This window comes from Mercenaria mercenaria, chromosome 12, assembly GCF_021730395.1.
Source record: "Mercenaria mercenaria strain notata chromosome 12, MADL_Memer_1, whole genome shotgun sequence".
In the NCBI taxonomy this organism is placed as follows: domain Eukaryota; kingdom Metazoa; phylum Mollusca; class Bivalvia; order Venerida; family Veneridae; genus Mercenaria; species Mercenaria mercenaria.
This window is the reverse complement of record NC_069372.1, coordinates 28,340,416-28,359,642: the sequence shown is the minus strand read 5'-3', so window position 1 is coordinate 28,359,642 and position 19,227 is coordinate 28,340,416. Positions and strand designations below refer to the sequence as shown.

The following is a 19,227-nucleotide window of genomic DNA, read 5'->3' as shown; positions in this document are numbered from 1 at the left end:
ATCTGTTAACTAAACTATATTACTCAAGGAAAAGGCAGACTTGCCCATGATCTGTTGACCAGACTGTAATGCCAATGATCTATATACTAAACTGTATTACTCAAGGCAAAGTAGACTTGCCTATGATCTGACAACTAAACTGCATTACTCAAGGCAAGGTAGACTTGCCTATGATCTGACAACTAAACTGCATTACTCAAGGCAAGGTAGACTTGCCCATGATCTGTTAACTAAACTGCATTACTCAAGGCAAGGTAGACTTGCCCTTGATCTTTTAACTAAACTGTATTACTCAAGGCAAAGTAGACTTGCCAATGATCTATATACTAAACTGTATTACTCAAGGCAAAGTAGACTTGCCTATGATCTGACAACTAAACTGCATTACTCAAGGCAAGGTAGACTTGCCCATGATGACAACTAAACTGCATTACTCAAGGCAAGGTAGACTAAACTGCATTACTCAAGGCAAGGTAGACTTGCCCTTGATCTTTTAACTAAACTGTATTACTCAAGGCAAGGTAGACTTGCCCAAGACCTGTTGACCAAAATGTATTACTCAAGGCAAGGTAGACTTGCCCATGACCTGTTGACCAAAATGTATCACTCAAGGCAAGGTGGACTTGCCCATGACCTGTTGACCAAAATGTATCACTCAAGGCAAGGTTGACTTGCCCATGATCTTTTAAAACTGTATTACTCAAGACAAGCTGGATATACCAATGATCTATATACTAAACTGTATTACTCAAGGCAAAGTAGACTTGCCGATGATCTGTTAACTAAACTGCATTACTCAAGGAAAGTTAGACTTGTCCTTGATCTTTTAACTAAACTGTATTACTCAAGGCAAGGTAGACTTGCCCTTGATCTTTTTACTAAACTGTATTACTCAAGGCAAAGTAGACTTGCCCATGATCTGTTAACTAAACTGCATTACTCAAGGCAAGGTAGACTTGCCCTTGATCATTTTACTAAACTGTATTACTCGAGGCATGGTAGACTAGCCCATGAGCTGTTGACCAAAATGTTTCTCGAGGTAAGGTAGACTTGCCCATGAGCTGATGATCTAATTGTATCATACTCATTTAAGTCATATTTTTGGAGACAAGGCAATGATCTGTTGATCAAATGGTATAACTCAAGGCATGTAAGTAAAAGCATCGCACAAAATAAATCCAAAGCAAACAAATATAAAAGATGCAACAAATGAGATCTCATCATACAGTGGTTACATCTAACTGCTTTCAATGATCAGAAACATTGTTGTACAAAAGGCAAGGCTAAATCAAAATGCAACAAACATGGCAAAATATACAAAACATACATATCTATACACATACCCCAATCCCTTGACAAAGAAATCACAAATACATCTCACAAAACAAATAAGTAACTGAGGTAATCCATAAATCTTCAATTTCACTCCCTTCAAACAAGTTCATAAATAACCCTTAAATACATAAATACTAACATAACAAATAGTGAAGTTTGAGACAAGATCTGTCAATGAAACAGTATAATATCAACAAAAGTTACCATGTCTTTGCACATTTCTTTGCAGTGGAATTTCTGACTATAACAAGTTTATTAATACTTGCAAAAATAATCACAGCCTATCAGACTATCCAATGAAAGATACCCATCTTCATATCCAAGCAATGTTAAAAGACCACTTACATGTAAAATTGAAAAACTCAAGTTGTGTAATGTCAAACTTTTGGTTAACATAATCTAGGAGATGAGGTCAGCTGATTTCTGTCCTTGACAACATCCTTCAATTAGTATGACATTACCTTAGTGTAAGCCATAGCTCATTTCTAAAGTTTGTCCATTAACACTCTCAATTCTAACAATCAGCCGTGTCATATCAGCTTGGAACAATCTGCTGTAAAATGTCAGCACATGTTTGTAGAAATCAGCACAACTACAGGTGTTTGTTTATATTACAAAAAACGTTTTAATCACACTTAGCATTTCAGCACTTCCATCAGCCCCCACCACCCCTCAGCACTCCCCATCACTTAGAATATTCTAAATAGTATCATCTATACTTAAATCACCCTGATCTGTTACAGTAATATTCTTATAGTGTTCAAGCATATCTTTCCTGTAGTGTTCTAGCATATCTTTCCTATAGTGTTGAAACACATCTTTTCTGTTGTGTTCAATTACATCTTTCATATAACAGTTCAAGCACTATCTAACCAATAATGTTCGTTTTTCTTTGAACTGTGTAAGTAACTACGTAAATTACAGTCCTATTCTTCCACTCATCTCTGTTTATACACAGCACAACCTGTCAGCGTTTAATCAGTCCATACCCCAAAGGACAACTTCTATCACCAATTCAGAACAAAATTCTGAATTCTAAGCACAAGGTTTCCTTTTTCAATAATAGTTTTCAATTAAGACAGCACAGTTACAAACATTTTTTATCCTTTGTCTCACATACTAAATCATAGTGGATATTTTGTACAATTTAGTGTAAGATCAAAATATCTTCTACAGAAAAGAAAACTATAGTGGCATAGCCACAGGTGAAAATTTCACTGTTACATTTCAATGATTCACAGAAAAACATGTAACAAATATTCTTCTCAACAATTTTTCATTTCATCTTCCCCGTTTCATGGCAACAAACAAAGGGCCGTGTTTTAGATGTGATGATCTATGTACACTGGGTTTAAAGGCTTCCTTATTTACATGTTATTCATTTTATTTACAATGTGTATAGATTTGCTGTACAAGATGACTGTGACACTATTAATGCACCAGTCAATTAACATTGCCATCAAGTTTTCACTAGTTTATCTGTTTATCACTGCTCTGGTATATAATACATGGACTGTCATGCTTAGATGTTTATCACAATGTTTTTTTAAGAATACATAAAAAGTAGAGGATGTTTTTTTCTTCTGAACTCCTTTTTGTTTTCCCTCACCATGCTCTGCCAATTTAATAATGCTTTATACTGCTATGTACATTTTTTAAATAATACTATGCATAATTTTATACTGTACACGTGCACTAACTATATGCAGTGGCATCTATACTACACATATGTTGTTGTGAATGTGTAAAGTATGGATCAGCTGGCAGCATAGGCCTGTTGTTGGTAATATGCATTGCCTTGTAAATTTGATAATCGTCTTTCCACTGCTGCTTTATCTGCAAAAAAAACCCCAACAACATGTTTAAACATACATCATTGATTTATTAATCAGGTAATTTAAAACTTTATTTTTTCACAATTCCATTTAACATGACTGTGTCTGCCAAGCATAATTATAAACTGCGAACAAACTTACCATAGTCTTATAGACCAAAGTGGATACCGAGTACTGGGAGGTGAATATTGAAGACTTTATTAAATATCTGATGGAAGATGAAGGAGGACCACATGTGCCCCTTTTAGCGTTAGTTCATACACAGGTGACCATCTCGTAAGAACCACTTATCTTTCAATTTGGTGACTTCCTCCTCCAGGTCCACCCAACATCAGTGAGTGGCATGTGTCACAAAGTCAGTAACCACTTAACCACACTACACCCTTTTTATGTAATATGCTTTATTTGAGTTGTTCTTTTACTTACATTTATTGAGAGATTCTTTATCGCGCGTGTTGCGTGACTGTTGTGCGAGACTGTGTAATAGAATCTGTGCAGTCTGGTATCTACGGAAACACTCGTGAGGATTCCCAAACAGCTCATCTAGTGCTGCAGTCTGGCACTATAATTAACCAATGATTTCATTTTCTTAAAACTGTTTCAACAGTTGTAAACAATCATATGGCCGTTCTTTTTTTTCAATAAATTAGACAGATCAGCTTTTTGAATAATTTTAAAACATGCCTTGCACAAACTAAAACTTGTGTCAATCTTAAAGTTATTCTCGTTGTTCTACTGTCTGATAAAATGTCTAGTTGAATGAGTTCAATGATCTGCTAATGCATAAACTTTGTCTCTAATGTTAGAACAAATCTCAACAGGAAGACATTTTATTTACATAGTATATATATATATATATATACAATGTATATATAAAATGTGAGGTTGGTATGCCATAGACAGGTATAAGCTTCCAGACATCTACACTTCCTGTTGACTGACTGTTCCGGACACCTTCACTTTCTGGTGAATGTTCCAAGGTGTTGTCCCCATGCTCAACCTGATACATATACTTGTAATATTTAACTGAAACATTTAATAATCTTTCTCTGCCATATGTTAAGAATACATACTGAGCTTGGCAGGATGGACAACAATGAATGATATCATTTTCTACTAAACTCAGCTACTGACAAAGATACATGTTGCAGTAACTTACTATTTCAATGGCATAATTATATATCAGTTTATCTGCAGTTGCTATGACAATCTGTGGGCTGAGGGCGGTCTGAACAGAACTTCCAAGTCGCTGCTGTAACTCCCGACTGACACGTACACACATGTGGTAATGCTCATTCATTTGTTTTACAACTAAAAAGAGTACAATTAAAAACTATAAAATAGCAAGACAAAACAGAAAAAGGAACAACAGCCATTAATACAAACAATTTCCTGATTGCTTAGATTTTTTTTTTTTTTTTTTTTTTTTTTTTTTTTACATACATTATTGCAAACTTTATATAGTATACAGCATGTAGGCAAGTGAATACTAAACTAATGAACTGGATTAGTTTATTCAGACTCTTTATTATTTTGTTAAAATGTTCAAATTGTGTGGATTTTTTGTAGCCTTTATATTCTGATGGTATTTATTCACAGGTTAAAATACACTAAAATGTTTAATAAGGAACAAGTGAAGCTTACAGCCAGGCAGTTTATTATCACGGGTGTTCTTTAGCAGAAGTTTGATCACTTTCACTTAGTAAGTTAAAGTGTAAAGAAATTTTAGGAGTTTTAAAATAGAATACAAAACAATAATTTCTATGAGTTTTCCATCCCTTGAGTTTACATTAACATTTATGTTGTTTGACTTTGTATAATCAAAGTTATAAAACCTACCAGTTTTAACAGAGTTTGAAATTGTGAGTTTTCCCGCCTTAATCTCATCACGGGCCAGTTGTAGAGCAGACGACAACAAATGTAGTGCTCGTACATGAAGTATGAGCTGTTCAAGCCGTCGTTGAGACTCTGTAAATTTTGGCACCTGTTCTGGCAAGTTCTCTCCCCTGTTACAATTCACACTTTCCGAGAATGAGTTAAGTGGTGCACCTCGAGATTTTGAAACCTCCAGAATACATTCAACCAAGTCAAGAGCAAAGTTTAACTTGGCAAGTGTTGCGTTGTGGTTATCCTGAAAAACAGATAGGAACTTAACTAAAAATGTGCAACAGGAATTACTAAGTCAAATATATTTCCATAAACACATAACAGTGGACATTCTCTCTTTTTATGAAAACACTTGGGCCAATCAACCAAATTTTAAGTTGAAAAGCTGGCGTTACTACACCAAAAACTGGTGGATTATAACCCAAATCAAACTTGGCCTGTATTTTATATACACCAAAACTGAATTAAATCCATTCATCCTTTTAAGTACCACGACATTTTGCTGAATTTTAAGTAAGAAACAACCAAAACTCTAGCAAATATCAATGCATTGTAATGAAAATCACCCGCCACTGGATCTTTAATATTTTCCTGTGTACCAAAAATGAATTCAATCCATCCATCCTTTCAGGACTTATCACTGGTGCAGATGCATGCATGCACACGGATGGACACATACAAGGTGACTCCAGAAAGACCCTCTCCTAAACTTTGTTAATGGGGGTACAAAAAGAATATTGCCACCTATTCATGTACCAAGTTTTACAAAAAAGCATTATGTTATCACAGGATCCCAGACAGACAGACAGACAGACTGAAAGCAAACTAGAAATACCCTTCAGTTTCAACAGTAGAGGACTAACAATCAAAAACAAAAGTTCACTCACATCCATGAGAGTTTCTTCCGACAATTCTGGGGCTACAAATGCAATGGGGCCTTCCATGTTTGATGGGGACTGTGCATACATGAGGGCCGGTGGAGGTGATGCTTCTAGAGAGGTTCCACGTCGTATATAGGTTGCTGACCGGTCCGATTTATCACTGTTGCCAGAATTAATTCTTTCCCGACTTCCAAACCCAGCAAATGGTATCACTGTCCTTGTGTCTGAAAAACATTCGACACAGAATTTCACTCAGTCAAAAACCTATGTTAAAATGTTTAAAGAAGTGAAATAGGAGACAAAGGAGAGATTAAAGAATATATATCCCTATACAATTTCATTTTAATGGAAGGGTAAATGGATATGATGGATACCTTGCTGTGGACTTTCTCCAAAAGCTGCCTTGAAAAGTTGCTGTGACAACATACTGGTTCCCTCTGATGGTCGACCACTGTTACCTGGCTTTCCTAACACTGTAAATGATAACAACTTTTTTAAAATCTAATATATCACCATTTTATTTCGAGAATCAACAACCTTTACCTAAGAAAAGAACACTTTACTCCAAAACCAATTTTTATCCATTGAGCATAAAAGAGAAAACAGCTAATAACTTGCTATTGAACATATTTTCTTGCCATTCTTGCATTTATCACTGTAAGAAAAGATTTTTTATGGACTGCAGGGTTTGTTATAGCCCTGCCCTGCGGAATTATAGCTGCGTACGCTTTTTAGCGGTTTATCGCAATAAGCATATTATTCATTTAAGTCAATTGAGATTATAAATTCTAACACGATCTGCAGCAATTGGTATATAAACATATAGCGAAATCGCCTATACATGAATCTACGATAAAATATGGTTAGCTGTTACATTTCACCCCCTAAGATTCTACTTCAGTTCCATTACACACAAATTTTTTCAGGGCCAAACGGTTGAAAACAGCATCTCAAAACCATAAATATGATAAAATGTCATACTGACTTATGCGTAGGACCGTTGATCTCTACAAGCGAATTCAATTAGCTTAATTAAGATTCAGCGGTGACGTCATAAATGTATGACATAAAGTATGACGTCATAATGATGTGACGTCATATAAAGTTAAGCTCGTAACTTGTAACACAGGGTCAACTCGCCTAATTTGATGATTCTCTTCAAAAATAGTTTGCGAGCTGTTAGATTACTAAATTGTAAATACTTCTCAAAATTCTGATAAAAAGAAACAAATATCTATATGTTCCATTGGCTATGCAACTCTTTCTAACCATAGGGGGTAAATTGTAACAGCATATGACCCGAATGACGTATTACGCTGAAAATGTAGTACTGTAAAATCCGAATTATCTGTGTTGTTAGAATCGAAATAATAAATATGTTCCAATAATTTTATCAATTAATAAAACACGGGCACTCGTGATTTAATTATTACGCATCCAAACTCCTGCCCATATTTCATTAACTGATAAGATATAGGAACAGATTTATTATTTCTTAAATATAAACAACTTGTGAAAATGTAAAAAAGACATATTTATAATAAGTTAGCTTAAGTAAATACATTTATTTTAACATAAGAAATCAATGCAAAATATTTATTAAATAATTGCTACTTGATTTTCTTTGAAGTTGGGAATATAAGAAAACATGTATTGACAATTTTTCTTGCATTGATTAAGTTTTCATCGAAACTGTAACATAGCAGTTATATAAGGAAACAATGTCAATCTATTTGATCTTCACACAGTGTCTAGCACAAGCTATCTTTCAAACCTATCAATAATTTTGTGTTATGTGTTTTAGTTGAATCTGAAGCTCATTTCACGAAAAAAATATTTGAAATAAAGTTATCGAATAATTGCAGCTTTCTACCTTCTCTGACACTGTGTATTGACTTATCCGAATGAGTGTCGTCTGAAATACCCTTCAGTTTCTGGTATGATTTTTGCCGATTTCCCCAAAAAGCGGTAGTAATTTTGCATGTGTTTTAATTGAAATAGCCTAGCTACTACTTGCTGGTTACAGAACAGACAATACATGTATAAATGGTTCAACATGTTCCACCAGCATCTATTTCATTTTGTTTCAGCTGAACAGATTGTCAACTTCTGCTGACCGATTTCTTTTCAATAGATGTCAAAATTGATTACGTGCAATATAAAACTTTGTTTGATATATACAAGTTCTTAAACACGTTGTTTTTCTCTTCAACATAAAATGTGGAAAAAATTGTCGTGCACGAGAATGAAAGTACAATTTAACAGCTGGCGGTAAAATGAGCTTATAATGTTTGTAACACTGTCTATAAACATAATCAAAACGGGTAATTATCAACTGGTTATGTTTACAGGTGGTAAGATGTATACACAACAATTTGTATATTGAAATTTTATAGCCGGGCACTAAGATATTTTAGCCAGGCACAGGGCCCGGCAGAAATGGCCTGTGGATAACCCTGGACTGAAAACATTAGAAGTGACGCATTATCATTTGACCAAGATTAGACTGACTTGCTTAGATATCATTATAATATTACCAAATATGGAAAAAACAAAGAAACCTAAAATTGTTGCAATTAATCAATATCAAATTTGATTTCAAAACTTACGATTTCCATTAAATTCCAATGCCTGCAAGTTTTCTGGCACAGTGTATGGGTGGTGACGTTGGTAAGCTGCATTGCTGACAAGTCCTGGGCGTATCTCATTTATATTTGTAATAGGGAAGTGCAGAGTGGAAGGTACCTTGGTGGGAGAGTCTATTATAGTGGGCAGTGAGCTAGGTCCTGTATACTGCACTGGTGATAAATGAGCTGGTACAGAACCTGCATAAGTATAGCATATAAAGGTAAAGAATAATGGTGGATATTTTCAGGGTTGCATCTAATGTACTTACCCATTTTAAAAATAAGATTTTCAGTTTTACCAAGACCTTTATTAGATTTACCAATACTGTTATCAGTTTTATCACTATGGTTATCTAAAACAAGCAAAAATACGACACTTCAACAATATGAATAACAGGCACGTTTGTAATATTTATTATTATTTTTTTTACAAGATTACACCATTCTGCCAGGCATCATCATAGCTCTTATCAACAACATAAACCTTGTTGCAGTCTAACCAAAAGGTTTGAATTCCTTTGAAACTGGCAACTGCCAAGGCCGTACTGTGTATTCCTTTGAAATTGAGCAACTGCCAAGGCCATACTGTGAATTCCTTTGAAACTGACAACTGCCAAGGACATACTGTGAATTCCTTTGAAACTGACAACCGCCAAGGATATACAGTGAATTCCTTTGAAACTAACAACTGCCAAGGACATACTATGAATTCCTTTAAAACTGACAACTGCCTGCATTTGTCTAATGACATGATTTTAAATATCTTTGAAACTGATAATTGCTAGGTTGTATTGTGAATATATCTCAAACTGACAATGACATGGTAGCATCGCAAAAGTCTTAAACTAACCAATGTTGCGGTCGAATTGTAAATATCTTTGAAACTGACAAGTGCCAATGTTGTATTGTGAAAATCTTCGAAACTGACCAATGACATGGTTGCATTGTGAAAATCTTTGAAACTGACCAATGACATGGATGCATTGTGAATTTTTTTTAAAACTGAACAGTAGAGTGAAAATATTTGAAACTGACAAATGACATTTGTAACATCTAAATAAAACCAGAGTTGCATTGCAAGAATCTCTGAAACTGGCTTATGAGAATGTTACATTGTGAATAAATTTGTGAAAATCTCTGAAACCAAGAAACAACAATGTTTCTTTCTAAGATTAGTCTCAATACTTGAATTCAGACATTTAAACCACCAGTTTTACATCATTTTTCAACCTTTACCTGATTTTTTCAGTGGTGATGGAGGTGTTGTACCGTACTTATTCGGTGAGTTTGATATACTGCCCCGCCTCCATGATCCAGGGGTACACGTATTACCCGGTGGTGTACCTATACTGAACTGAACTGGTGGGGAAATTTCACTGACATTCACTTTTGTGTCTGATCCATGTCTAGACAAACCAGACTCCTTTCTCTCTACTACCTGTAAAAGAAATAATAACTACTGAGAAAAAAAAATCCCTTATGATATAAAATCAAATGGACTTTATTAAGTCATGGGAAAGGAGATTAATTCCAAACATTCTCTACACCCTCCTATTCAAATATAAAATATGAGTTTATTTTTGAGGGAACAATATACTGTTTTTATACAAACACAACTGTAAAGTATATGCCTAGCATTGGTAATTCTTTATGTCATAAGAAATATGACAAACATAGTATACTATAACAATCCCTATGAAAGTGAAAATGTAGTATCACATTATTGTCTTATATCCTACCTTCAAGTGAAATAAAAGGCAAAATCAAGGGGGATAATAAATTTTGCTTTATAAAGTTTTTTTATAAAAGTTTGCCAGTCTTCTTTTCTGACTTGCCATCTTGTTTTAGACAAAGATTTTTACAAACAAGTTTTTGTCAGGAATATGAGACCGTCCAGTACGTATGTGCAATTGGCATGTGATATCTTCTTCCGTCATACAGCACTACATCTCAAGGACCGCAATGGAAATAAGAGTTTATTTTAACTCCTTTTTGTGTTATCCTTGACATATAATGTTGATTGGCATGGCTATATTAATTCATACATTGTTTATTGTTTGTTGTATTAATATCATACTTGCCATGTAAATTGTATATTTAATGCTGAAATAAATCTATCTATCTATTATTAACAAAAGATTTTTTTAACGGAATCACTAAAAGAAATGTAAGCTGACTCATCCATAGCATTTTAGTAAGATTTTAGCTTTCTGCTCTTAAATCAAGGAAGTGTATCTGAAAAATGTTAATGCATTCAGATCTGACGTGTCTAATAGATCTTAAATTCATAAGCAATAAACTAATGTTCTCTATTTATATCTACCCACTATCTTCTTTTGATAGGTCTAATTATGGCTGTTAAAGAATTACTAATTTTCATTTACCAGAATTTAATATTATACAGTTATTGCCTTTGCTGAGGTCGATATGTGGATTTATCAGGTTGATAAATCCACATATCGACCGAACCTAAAAGGCAACAACTGTTTTATTATTAAATCCTGCTTACTTAAATATGTATAAAAACTGAATACAAATATCTGCAGCCGTTGGTCATTTTTCGCAGTAAATTGTGTACAACGTCGCATTGTTTTGACATCAAACCGTGATGACGTCACAGCTGGAGAACAATATGTGTTTTTAGCTCTGCCTTCGAGTCAATATGGCTTTTTATCATTGATCATGTGACTACATCTAGACCAATGGAAAGGACTATATATATATATATAGATTTAAAAATAAGAGATTATAACCAAACCTTTTTTAAGGAACCACTTTCAAACGTCTTGTTTTGAACTTGTGGACTTGTCGGTGAATTACTCTGCATTCGTTGGTAAGCTGCGACCTGGGTCGGGACAGGGATTGGCTCCGAGGATGGCGGAGTACCAGATGGAGAGGCGACTTGTAGTGTGGAGGGGCGGTTGGCATTGAAACATGGGTTTGAGTCTTTCCTATAAAGTGCAGCACCAGAGGTTGGTGTGACAGTAACAATGTTTACTTTTTCTGTTGTAACACTGTAATTTATCAATATAGAAATAACATCTAATCAAATAATCTTCAATATTGGAAAATGATACATTTTTAACTTCAGCAAAAGATCCATTCTAAATTTTTTCAACTTCAAATAATTACTTTATTTCAAGTTGCACTGAATATGAAGTGAATGAAATATTGTTTGACAAATTAAGACATTTTCAGTTATGGAACTTTAATTATTATAAGTTATTACTTGAACATTAAATAACATACCTTCCTATCTTCACTTGAAATTAAGTCAATTAAAACTTTATTATTTGACAATATATGATAGAAAAAATAACAGTCTTGTTCTCAACAAATAAATGTTAATTTCCATTATCAAAATCAATATTAAAACAAAATTTATATTTACCCATCTTCTGTTGACATTTTAATTGCCTTGTCCTCAACATCAGACTGTTCTGGACTTATACCTTCTGGAACCATAACAAAGTCCTGTCATGTAACAGAAAAGTAAAATTTCATTTTTGATTTTAGACAAAAACCCAACTGCTAGCTGTTTTTCTTGAGTGAGCATTCCGCAGTTTGGAGCCCAGCCAAAACTGTTCAAAATTCTGTGAATTTACGACAAAATGCACGATACGTGTTGTCTGTAGGAAAAAACCCACGCATCAGAACACTTGGATCAATAGTGGAAAAATGGATAAATCACAATTTAATGCAGACATAAGGTGACTGAGAAACAAACACGCAAACTCATGCAGAATTCTGTCTTCTGTGTAAGCAACAAACAAGCAGTTATAAACAATTGACAACGGACATCTTTCTGGACGTACTTTTCATCCCTATTTTTTTATTCATTTTTTTTTCTGTGCTAAAAGCAATAGTGTTCTAAAATTTTATACAGAAAATAAGATAATAACTAATTTCAAGTAACTGTATAAAGATCAGATTCTTTGTAAATATCCATTATGATACAGTATTTTCAGCTAAGACTGTGCAAATTTCAATGTCTTATTCATAAATAATAATAACTCTCTTAACAAAATTTAAGATATACTTAACAAAATTGCTAACATCTTGCCTTTTATTTGTTTTTATCTCTGCCAAATATTGACATATACAATGTATATAATAAAATATGGATTAAAATTGAACTACTAAAGTCATGCAATATCTGTGAACATTGCTCCATATTTATTGGATAATCTACTAATGCAAACTTGAAGAATAGTATTCCATGCCAATATAACAGCATCTTCTGGTCCTTGAGAGTGTAATGTGGGCCGCAAAATTATTTAATCCCAAAGATGGCACTACTTGCCGCAAAGGGGCCAGCACCAGGTTGTACTCATTTTCTCACATATTACTCAATGAATTTATGTCCAATTGTTATTGTTATGTCGTATTTAACTTAACTGATCATTAAATAGTGTGTCCAATTTTCATTAAAATATGTCCATACTTGAATGAGATAACAACAAAAAACAGTGTGGAATAAAAAAAGTATAATTATTGAGCATACTGATATTTATTTTATGTAACAGCTAACATAACATAAACTTTACATATTCATTTGATTAAATCGTATTCACATTGGGGACAATACACCAGGAAAATACATCCCATCCCTGCTACAGCTTCATGTCTAATCCATTAGGGTCCAATATTTCTACTTTAACACCATGGTTGATATCACGTCAATATTTTTTTTACTTTCAACATTCATTTTTGATGACATTTTTATACAGTTCAGATGCCCACACAATAAATATTCGGACAGTTATATCACTTCTACATAGAACTCCTATTGTATTTTCTTGTCTTATATCAGTTAAAAAATTCAATCATTAAAAAAATCAAACAATCATATAAATTTCCTTTTTTTCAGCTTTATACAAAACTATAGTTCATGACTTGTAAAATGTGACATAACACAGAGTTCAATTTTCCTCATTAAAAAGCATTTCACAACAAAAAACGTGTTTTTTCCAAGAAATTTCAAAAACAGTGACAAATTATCAATCTGTAACCGTGCAGTACATATTCGGAAAGCTGATTCTGCAAAAGCCAGACAAGTGAGTCATCAGTCCGTTACATTATTCCATCCACAACATGAAATAATCATACGGACTCGAGCGTTCAGATATATTATTGATCCGTACAGAACAATTCTTCCTACAAGTATTTCCATAACTGGTAAATTCTGTAATACTCTTTCATTACTTATTGAATCTTAGCTTGTTCTTATTTGTATTTAAAATTTCTTTTTGTCATAAAAAAAAATTATAGAAACTTTAGAAAAAAAAGAAAATTCTGAAAATACTACAAAAAAAAACATCATGTTAAAAACCATATTAAAACAAATTTTCATGAAAATATTCACTGTCTTAAATCTTCTTACAAAAATCAAAATTGTAGATGTATTTGAATACCAGTTTACAAGGGTATCATGCAAAAACATAATCTTCACAATGCATGCATACATAAAAAGGAGACTTTGGGAAGGGTTGTTCATAAAAATAATTTTTGATGTTAGGATTGTTAAATGAAAGTTGCTCAAGGAAGTATGTATGGAATATGGTTCAAATGTGGAAACTATAAAGAACAGAAACTACCAAATAACAAGGTAAAATAATATAATGGGAATCTAGCAAATATTATAAGTTTTCATAAACTTTCCCAATAGGACTAGTTTTTCAAAACACTCGGGTTATTCAAAAGTTCTACCTTCGTTTTACTACACATAAGCTTTCTTTCCAAAACTGACTGCATATCAATTTTCCAAACATGCACAAACTTTTCTCTGAGAAATTTCTGTAAGAAATATCTAAAAATCTTTAAAAGTGCCCATCATGTTTATTACCGTAAGTTAAAAAACTGTATAAGAAAATATTACAAACAGTAACTAACACAATATGCTCACTGTTGATTAAAATAATCTCTACACAAAATCAATGCATTATAATAGGCACAATAATCACTACATAGTAAACATATTTGGTATTTATCATGCTTCAACTTTTGTTACCTCCGTGGGAGTGCTGCACCGGGAACCAGTCTCAGTTTCTTTGGCTATTTTGAGGAAACCAGCAACTTCTCGAGGGGAACCAGTGATATGACTAGATGGTTCCTGCAACTTTTCAGATTTGAGTGGACTCTTTGACTGGAAAACAAATTTACAGTGATTAATAATTTGAGAGAAGAAAACTCTAGGCTTCCTATGTTTATATGTTAAGTATATTTAAATATAGGAGACTTGCTACAGTTACACAGTGAACACAGTTAACATGGTGTTTCTTCAGCAGCAAGTTGTTTTGTACAAGTGACTGTCTGAACAACACAGTGTCACTATATAACTCTGCTTGAGACCATTAGCCTTGCCTGGCATGGGTACTCAACACCTCTGTCTTCAAAGTAACTAACAATCAAGCTGACCGATCCTGTTTACAAGTACAAACATATTCTGGAAGGAATAAAATCCTTTTTGATAGAGCTGTTTTTCAAACGAAAAAAAATTTCTCATTTGCTGATCTGAGGAAAAGCCCTGAAAATGTTCTTAGGACATTACAAATGTGAAATGAGGAACACTGTTACAGCACCAGAGGTACTTACTTTTTGTACAGGGGGCGGGGAAGGAGAATATTCCATTTTGCCTGATAGGGGTGATGCAGAATTGGCCTTCAGAGAAGCTGGACTGTCTGACGAGAAACTTGGACTTCTGCCTGGAACAGGCACTGGGGATGCTGAAAATACAATAAAGGTTTTAATAAATGCAAGAGACTCTACAGTTTGTGTTCAGACCCTGTGTTTTGTTCACAGGAGATAACTCCTGAGGCTATTCAAATTTTGTATTGTCTTCTCAAAACACTTGAGAGCCAAGACTGATGAAGTCAGAATATATAACAGAATTATTTAAAACAAATTTTTTTATCTAGTCTAGTGACTCAATTACAAACAGTAGTGCATACTAAGAAACTGAAAGGTGTATACAATAAGCAATATCAGATCGGCTGAAAGAAGCTCCATCAGTATCAATTTAAATTCCAAAAAACCTTCGTAACAGCCTGAAAGCATAGCATTTTATGTTACAATCTGGGCCATCAAATACTGAAATATGAATAATTTACGGGTTGAATACGGCCCTTTGACCCCTGAGTTTCTGTAATATATTCAAGTTATACTTACAAGATGCAGCAGGTGACAATGGTCGCACAAATGGATGGATGAAAAAATCCTCTGAAAAGATAAAATATTTGGAATTATTGATTCTTGCACTATGAATACATGGCCTAGATAAACAAATACTGTAAATCAAAAGTTTTTATTTCCTATTAAAGCACCATAATATTTTTTGAATCTAATTTGATTAATTTTGCAGAAATTTTGCAACTTAGTAACTGTCCCTGTAAATAAGAGTTACTGTTCATTAAATTTTCAGCAAAGTCTTATTATAAACAGAACAAACAAAATGATGTCACATGACAAATGCCCCATGAAAACTCATAAATAAAGTGTGACATGACATTCAGGAGTTCAGTTTAATTTGATGGAAACTGTAGGAGTAATTGAGTACATAAGATGGAGAGATTTAGTGGTAATTTGTATTACTGGTATGTCTGAAAATGATGCATAACTAAAAAAAAAAAAAAAAGACAGTGTAGGAGAAGTTGGGTACACAAGGTACCCTTTTATATATAAATCGCCAGTCCATAGTTTGTGCTATATAACCACATGTTTACTGGGCCGATAAGTCAAAAAGTTAAAAATAAAATTGTGAAAATAAATGTCATGTCATAAATCTTAAACTGAATGGCTTGTCTTCAGACTTAGTTTTGATCGACGACTGGCAAACTATTGAATAAGTGTACACTTAGCTGACCACTCACCACCCTGCTATATCAAAACAGCTCCCACTAAGATCTGAACTCACAATCTCCCACTGCCAATGCTGATACCTTAACTGCTATGCCATAGAGCATGTAACTTAGTTGATTTATATATAAAGTTACAATCATGCTTGAACTAACTTCAAGAATGAACTAGAGCTGCTTTTGAAAAAAGCGCATGTCTCCCACAACTACCTAATCACCATGCACCAAGACCTCAACTACCTTATCAGACTTTCAGTGCTTTGATTATCAAAAACAAGTTTTAAGGGCCATAATTTAAAAGTGCCTGGGCCGATTTGGCTAGTTATCGAACTTTGTCGAGGACTTATTGGCAAACACATATTGTTCAAGTTTGGTGAAGATCAGATGAGAAATGTTCAACTTAGAGTGTGGACAAGATTTGTGACAGACACACACACAGAGACAGGAGCAAATCAATATGTCTCCCATACCACTGTGCGGTGGGAGACATAATGATAACTGAATTATAATGCATACCAAATTCTATTCTATCCTTTGCATTACGTTTGAGAAGTTTCAGCAGCAGATCTTTGAGCTCGGGTGACGTTCCTGAGGGAATGCTGAAACATGAACAATAATGCTTTATTGCTTTGAACATATATCACTTTTTTGGAAAGTCCCTACATGGCAGGATGTGTATCAAAATTAAGAAGTGCACTCGAGAGTGATTCAAATAAAGTTGACACTTTCATCACAATTCAGCCAAAACAAAAAATTTGTATAAACTAAACTAAAATTATTCAACAACACATACGACTCCTAAACTTTCAAGTATGCAAACAAAAATAATTACTGCTGCAAAGGTACTTACTTAGGCCTAAGTTCAAGAGTTTTCTCATAGAACTGTTTGAGTTGCTGTGGTGTTGTGGCCTGGAATGGGGCTTTTCCTGTGAGACACTGGAACACTATAGTACCTATACTCCACAGGTCGGCCTTAGCATCATACTGGAGTGACATGATCACCTCTGGGGCCTGCAAAAAAAACATGATTACATCAATGATATATTTTTATATTCAGGCGAGAAAGAAAATTGTATGAGGCAAGAACCCCTGGATAAATATATTGTAGGTCTAGTTTACAAAGTTTCTGGTATCCTTTTTGAAATGTACATACCATATACATGGGTGATCCACACAATGTAGCTGCCATTACTCCATCCTGCAGGAATCTTGCAAACCCAAAATCAGCTGAAATAATCAAAATAAAAATACTATAAATACTTCTTATGTTGATTTTCACATTAAATTTTTCTTCCAATCACCATTAAATTTTACTTTTTAATCATTTACAATGTGAAACAACTAATAAAGACATTGATTCATGCTGGCAAAATACAAACTGATTTTTTTTTAACTTCAGGGTAACATTAATTATGTATTTCCCATATGTAATATTGGAAATTAATTTTTGTTTTATTCTCAAAGTAACCCTACTGAAGCTCAAAATTACATTACACATCGACATGAATTTGCTTTTGCCACCACTTTGTCTGGTTCCCACTAATGACATCCTGTAAGCTGAACTATTGTGTTTCCTGACTAGATCGTGCACAGACAAGAGTAAGTTCGAGGTAAGCTTTATTGTATTATTTAACTATAGTCTTGACTGAACTCGCTCCTTATCATCTTAATGAATAATGTAACCTACCTATTTTCAGATTGATCTGTGAGGCTGGAGGGTTTTTGGAGCCTGGAGGGAAGCACAGTAAGATATTCTGTGGCTTCATATCACGATGAACAATACCTTTGCCATTCAGGGCTCGCATAGCACCCGCTGAAAATATATAATGTGTTTTTTTTTTCAAACTTATTAAAATACACAGTAAACATATGTTCAGTAAAGCAATGATTGCTTGAGGTACAGGAGATGAGCAACAAGATTTCAAGAAATTCAAAATAGAAAATATGAGAAAAATGGCCAGGAGATGAGCAAGAAGATTTTAAGAAATTCAAATTTAGAAAATATGAGGAAAATGGCCGGGGACTATTGTAATTGCTTCAGTGAGCCTTGGTGCTAGAGGTACTGATGCTCCAGTCAGTCGTGTTTTACTGTTGCTCCAGTCAGTCGTGTTTTACTGTATTTAAAATAATTATATATTTTTTACTACCATGTTCATTCTAATTAATACCCTTTTGAGGTTGACACTAAGCTATTGCAAGATGATTGAGGGGATACGGACTGTTCTCAGTTGGGCTTTGTTGTAGTCACATAACATATGGAGATATATTTATTTAGAAGGGAATATCTATGTGAACAAATAGAGCATATTCATCACCTTAAACCTTCCAACACAGTAAGAAAACTAGAAAATGCTTTTGTAAAAAAGCGCATGTCTCCCCCCAATGCAAAGTCCTATAGGCAAGAAGTCAATAGGGGTCAGAAGCGAAAGTCAAAGAGACACTGATGGTTGGCTGCAATAGGGATCATCTGCTTGGCATGTCCAGTCATCCCACTAAATTTCAACACTCGTGGCCTAGTGGTTCTCAAGTCACTGTTCAGGCTCCTGTGACCTTGACCTTTGATCAAGTGACCTCAAAATAAATAGGGGTCATCTACTCTGCATGTCCAATCATCCTATTAAGTTTCAACATTGTAGGTCAAGTGGTTCTCAAGTTATTTCCAAAAAATGATTTTACATGAACAGGCCACTGTGACCTTGAACTTTAATAGACTGACCCCAAAATCAATAGGGGTCATCTACTCTGCATGTTCAATCATCCTATGAAGTTTCAACAGTCTGGGTCAAGTGGTTCTCAAGTTATTGATCGG

General features: G+C 34.1%; 1 protein-coding gene and 1 long non-coding RNA gene across 2 annotated transcripts in view; one reads left to right on the top strand and one right to left on the bottom strand.

Annotated features, from left to right (window-relative positions):
• The first annotated feature begins 165 nt into the window (after nt 1-165).
• Nucleotides 166-603, top strand: LOC128547295 (uncharacterized). Its single transcript, XR_008366428.1, has 2 exons — nt 166-254; nt 474-603. It is a non-coding gene; the product is annotated as an uncharacterized LOC128547295 (long non-coding RNA).
• LOC123534555 (serine/threonine-protein kinase ULK2-like) overlaps nt 451-19,227 on the bottom strand; it is a 39,052-nt gene continuing 20,275 nt past the window's right edge. Inside the window, exons 6-22 of the mRNA XM_045316842.2 lie at nt 18,106-18,231; nt 17,572-17,645; nt 17,269-17,429; nt 16,935-17,017; nt 15,733-15,783; nt 15,160-15,290; nt 14,576-14,710; nt 11,957-12,039; nt 11,324-11,579; nt 9,802-10,003; nt 8,548-8,763; nt 6,313-6,411; nt 5,945-6,162; nt 5,010-5,301; nt 4,330-4,481; nt 3,597-3,732; nt 451-3,171 (exon numbers count right to left, since the gene is read on the bottom strand). Of these exons, the coding sequence (XP_045172777.2) occupies nt 3,092-3,171; nt 3,597-3,732; nt 4,330-4,481; nt 5,010-5,301; nt 5,945-6,162; nt 6,313-6,411; nt 8,548-8,763; nt 9,802-10,003; nt 11,324-11,579; nt 11,957-12,039; nt 14,576-14,710; nt 15,160-15,290; nt 15,733-15,783; nt 16,935-17,017; nt 17,269-17,429; nt 17,572-17,645; nt 18,106-18,231 (2,495 nt within the window). The 3' untranslated portion in view covers nt 451-3,091. The remainder of the gene's footprint in view (nt 3,172-3,596; nt 3,733-4,329; nt 4,482-5,009; nt 5,302-5,944; nt 6,163-6,312; nt 6,412-8,547; nt 8,764-9,801; nt 10,004-11,323; nt 11,580-11,956; nt 12,040-14,575; nt 14,711-15,159; nt 15,291-15,732; nt 15,784-16,934; nt 17,018-17,268; nt 17,430-17,571; nt 17,646-18,105; nt 18,232-19,227) is intronic.